Source organism: Triticum aestivum, chromosome 1B (genome assembly GCF_018294505.1).
Source record: "Triticum aestivum cultivar Chinese Spring chromosome 1B, IWGSC CS RefSeq v2.1, whole genome shotgun sequence".
NCBI classification, from domain to species: Eukaryota; Viridiplantae; Streptophyta; class Magnoliopsida; order Poales; family Poaceae; genus Triticum; species Triticum aestivum.
Window position 1 is genome coordinate 433,841,025 of NC_057795.1, and position 4,906 is coordinate 433,845,930.

Genomic DNA, 4,906 nt, shown 5'->3' on the forward strand with positions numbered 1-4,906 from the left:
ATCGACCGAGTACCTCGCGATCGAGGTTTTTCTCCACGAACAGAACAGGTACGCACATGTGGAGCTCAACATGTAGGTGGGAAACCAGCCAAGGCCCCAGGTTCATTTTCGCACCTAAAAGTGCCATGCGTGTTCCACAAGACCATGCCACACTCTCACACTAGCCTGGATCGTCTTGGTCATAAGATTAGGTAAGCTGGACTTGGCGTGCTTAGGAGAAAAAAACTACTAATAGTAAGCGTACTGGTTAGGGTTAGCTGCCATTCGTGCGGCGCGCGGACTGGCAGCTAGCACGGCTTAGATTCGGGATCACCGCTCACCAGGGGCCGGGAGAGAAGGTACGACCCAGGGCTAGGTTTCAGAAACTAGGAAGAAACATTTCTGAGATGGATCTGCAAATGGTTAAGCATTAGGTGATCGGTTTGTGCGCTCATCGCACGCAAGCACGCGATTTCGAGAAACTAAAGCAGGTCGGCTACTTGACATGTACTCCTACCGTACCCCTCCCTCCCTCGACCACGGCCTGCAAGCCGGTCAAGAGTGAGCTCAACGACATGCGGTCGAGCTACGTAGCATAGCCACTTCTGGACTTCTGGCGTTCTGCATGCAATGCACGCGCAAAAGAGGAGCAGGCTGTACTCGACAGCGACCGACTTTTAAATTGGCGCGCAGTATAGAATGGATGAATCAGTTTATTGTTGCGCGTCGTCAAAATGTCTCAAGGCTATGGTGGCAAAATTTTGGTCCCTTGAACTTTGCCAAACCGGTGAAATTTAACCGAGATTCAGTTGCACGTGCAATAGACGCTCTATTTGTGAGGTCTGCCTGAATCTCTCGGATTATGAAATGATGTGAAGCTCCTGCTGCCCCTCTTTTTTCGGAAAATTTGTGGTTCACTTGAATGTCTCGGATTGTTTCCATGCGACTGGCGCAGTGGGATTTCCGCAGAATCATTTGAAAACTGTCCGTTGCCATTGCTGCCTAGCTGGCACATCAAGCATTTTGACACGTGTCATTCTCTGCGCCTACCTGACGCTACGTGAACAATGCATAAGATTACTCTTTAAAAAAAAAGAGGATTACCCCTCTTCATCAGAACCATGCATGTGGCCTTCTTATTAAAAGGTGCCACTCTTGTCCCTTTTTTTTTCGAAACGGTCTCCTGTCCAACAGATCAATGTAGGGTGCCATCTGTGCATATCTGCACTGCCCACACCACGAATAGAACTGGTGAAAACTTGTGAATCTTGGTAAGAACTGAAAACACGCTTCCCATTCCTCATCCATCGGAAGCCCTGAACTGAAGCATCAAGGTACAGAACTAGGTCTGGCATAGTCAACAGAACTAGGTCGGAACTACACCCCGACGCCAGTTTAGGTGTGATTTTAATTTTTTAAGAGAAGTTTAGGTGTGATTTATGCAGACGTCCTCAGGTAAACAAAGTCCAGGAGACAAGTGAAGAGTAGTTGGTTCTTGTATACCAAACACTGGCACCTGACTGGCACAGACCATCATTTTCATATGGCACTGGGTCATGCAGTCACGGCTCACAGGGCCATATATAGCATCGATCATGCATCCCTGAAATAGAGCAAGCAACATCCCAGGCCACAGTTGTTTAAGCCACTCACTCTAGCTTGCATATCATAAGCTTCAACTAGCCGGTTCAACTCAACTGCATAATCTGCACAGACAGGAAGCAGCAGGCTCTGCGAGAGTTGAAACGATCTTCTGTCTGTTGCCATGGCCTCCTTCAAGCTGACGAACCTGTGCTTCATAGTTGTCATGTTCTTTGCTGTCTTCTCCTGTTGCAGAGGTAAAGTTCAGCTCTGGTTTGCATCACTTGTTAAACTGTTAATCTTTTCATTACAGAAGACGCTAATCCGTTTTTCGTTTCGTCTCAACAATGCAGGGCAGGGAGGTGGTGGTGCTGGAGCAGGAGCGGGAGGCGGAGGGGGGTCGGGCATTGGTGCGATAGTACCAGGGACGCAGGACTCGGTCCAGATTGTGGCGCAAGCTGCTCTCTGCTTTGACAACAGACCAGTAAATAATCATCTCTCGTCTGCGCTTGTAGACTTGTAGTGGCATCGTTCAGCGGCCAGCTAATGAACAGCAAACTTTGCGTGGCAGGTGCTCACCGGGTGCCTGCAGGCGATGGGCATCAATGCCAGCGGCACCGGCGCGAGCATGCCGCCGCCTGCCCCGGGCGGCGCGTCGACGGCGATCATGTGCAGCCCGCCGTGCTTCGGGCACGTGACCATGATGATGAGCTGCGTCAACGCCATCTTCGGCAACTTCGTCAGCTACAACCCCGGCCTCATGCAGGGCGTCCAGGCCGTCTTCCAGATGTCCTGCGGCAACGTCAACGGCCCAGGAGGAGCCGGAGCAGGAGCCGGCGGTGCTGCCGGTGGAATGGGAGGCGGGCCGGCTGGTAACGCTGGTGGTGGTGCTGGTGCCGGCAGTGCCAGTGGTGGAGTTGGAGGCGGGGCTGCCGGTGGCATTCCTAACGGCATCGGCGGGCCCGGTGGCATTCCCAACAGTATGGGCGGTGCCGCTGGCGGAGGCGGTGGCGCGGCCGGTGCTAGCGGTGGAGGTGCCAGTGGTACTACTAACAGCATCGGCGGGGCCATGGGCGGAGGCGCCGGTGCCGGAGGAGCTAGCGGTGGGGCTGGAGGCGGCAACGACACTACCAACGGCGGCGCTGCCACCGGTGCCATTGGCAGCGACAACATCACAAGCGTTTCACCCAATGCAGGTACTCCCTCCGTCCAAGTCCATAGGACATCTAAGAGGGTGCTTAGATACAAGGGACTATTTTTAGTCTGACTAAAAATAGTCTCTTTTAGAGGCTAAAGTTCCAAGCACCCCTGACTAAAGAGAGGCTAGAACTAGTCTTGAAGCTAAAATCTTTTAGTCATGGGAAACCTACTAAAATATGTATTAGCTCTCTCTCCTCATTTAATTCCTCTCCTTAGTTCTGGATTGGAGGGTTTGGAGGATAATAAATGCTCAACAACTAGATTTTAGTCTCTTTAGTACTTGGATCCAAGCATGGGTGAGACTAGCAAGTTTTAGTCCCACTAATTTTAGTCATGGGACTAAAACGTATCCAAGCATGCTCTAAGGAACTGCATCACAACCTAGGTGCATGGAGATTGGATAGAGGATGCTAAATCAAAAATCAATGGCAATAATTAATCTTCTTTCGCCTGCTTAAAAAATTGGGAAGAGCCAATCACTACATTGGTTTTTCCTTGTCATTAATTTTCTAAGAGCAGCATGCAAATCCTATTTAATGCGTGAACCAATGAAAGTAGTAGCATGTAAAATGAAAATTAATGGTCGTGGGAATGAGGAGCTCCTTCCATACATGATGACTTATATATTTGGAATAATAAATTTTCATTAGACGCCCTATGCACCTGGACGGAGGGAGTAAGAGTAATATCTAATTCCTGGAGCAAAAATTTCAGTGTAACTTTGCAACAGGCGAAGAAATCTTCAGTGTTGTACTAACATTTTTGCGTGGACGTGCACTTGCAGGCTCGCACGTGGCGGTGAGCAACCAAAGTCAGCCGACCAGCAGCGCGGGCGGGCCCACTCTCAGTCTCAAGGGCGCCTGCTCCTCCGTGCTGGCGATCTGGGCCGGCGCATGGCTGGTGCTGTTCTAGGTTTGACAGAAACGGCGACGGGCACGTTGCAGCGGGTTGTGATGATCTCGTCTTGATGAATGCTGTGTTTGCACGTGTTGTTTTCAGCCTCCTAATGTTGATGGCCTTCTGTCCAAAAAAAGAAAAATGTTGATGACCTGGTTGTGCTTGATCATTCCTATAACTCGGATCAGTTTTGTCCAGAATGATCCAACTGGGTGGCACCTCCATCCTTAGAGAAAAATTCATCACATGTCACAAAACTTGAGCCGGCTGATACTTTAGTACCACTACTTCAAAATATCCGAACTACAGTCCATGTACTTGCGCAGAGGGTTCACTTTGGTCCGTATATACAAATTTGCCTACGTATTCGCTGACTTGGCCGAGTCAGCTGTTGTCAACTAGGCTTTGACCGCCACCTCTGTAGCACCTGGTCGCGGGGGAGGGGGGTGTTAATACTAGTAGTTCGTTTTTTTTGCAAATGCGCCAACACTTGACCATTAAACGCTCGCGCACCTGGTCGGACCGCACCCTCCCGCACATGTCTCCTCCCGCACCCTCTCTGCTCCCGCACCCTCTCTGCTCCCGCATCCTCTCTGCTCGTCGTCGCTGCCGAGGTAGTGCCTTTGCTCGTCGGCGTCGACGACGGCTCCATGAGCACGTCGTCGGACGCTGAGCCGCCGCCTTCCGCACCGTTCGGTAGGGGCCTGCGCGACGTGCCTCTTGCTCCTTCGCGTCGTCGTGATGATGCATCACCGCCCCTGTACGGTACGTCGTCGTCGCCAGCAGCTCCGTTGCTCGATCTATCCAATTTAGCTCCCGTAAAGAGTTCTTGGTCGCATCAATTGCGCGTACGAGCTAGTGTTTGGGCGTTCGTTCAACTCTCTGACGGATTGGGTGTGGGGTGGTAGGGTTTTAGCAGTTTCTTGAAGAATTTTGTGGCAGGCCAAAAATAGGGCTGCGTCATGGGGGGTTTGCAGTAGATGGCCATGTTTGCAGAGATCTGGAGTGGTTAGGGTTCTTTCTCCCCCCCCCCCCCAATTTGTCATGGGTCCAAGGGTCTAGGGTTTAAGCAGTAAAATTTGCTTTTATTGTCAGAGTGTTAATTGGACCAAAAATTGTTTTACATTGGGTCAGATTTACCAAAAATGGTTGCTTTACGACCTGTAAGATCATACATTTGTTAATTGGAGCCATGAATCTCTATTTTTCTTTCTGAAAAGGTAAAAAACTCTGAATGTCTGAACTGTCT

The 4,906-nt window shown here is 50.6% G+C and overlaps 1 protein-coding gene across 1 annotated transcript; it reads left to right on the plus strand.

Moving 5' to 3' along the window:
• The first annotated feature begins 1,564 nt into the window (after window positions 1-1,564).
• Window positions 1,565-3,970, plus strand: LOC123092217 (glycine-rich cell wall structural protein). Its single transcript, XM_044513923.1, has 4 exons — window positions 1,565-1,817; window positions 1,914-2,044; window positions 2,132-2,756; window positions 3,545-3,970. The coding sequence occupies exons 1-4, from the start codon at window positions 1,745-1,747 to the stop codon at window positions 3,670-3,672; spliced, it is 957 nt and encodes a 318-aa protein (XP_044369858.1). The 5' UTR covers window positions 1,565-1,744; the 3' UTR covers window positions 3,673-3,970.
• Window positions 3,971-4,906: the final 936 nt, after the last annotated feature.

What these genes read in the sequence shown, in the direction of transcription:
- LOC123092217 (XM_044513923.1), top strand. Translation starts at nt 1,745, where the DNA reads ATGGCCTCCTTCAAGCTGACGAACCTGTGCTTCATAGTTGTCATGTTC. An exon ending in TGTCTTCTCCTGTTGCAGAG is followed by an intron (nt 1,818 to 1,913) that starts GTAAAGTTCAGC and finishes TCAACAATGCAG; the next exon opens with GGCAGGGAGGTGGTGGTGCT. An exon ending in AAGCGTTTCACCCAATGCAG is followed by an intron (nt 2,757 to 3,544) that starts GTACTCCCTCCG and finishes GTGCACTTGCAG; the next exon opens with GCTCGCACGTGGCGGTGAGC.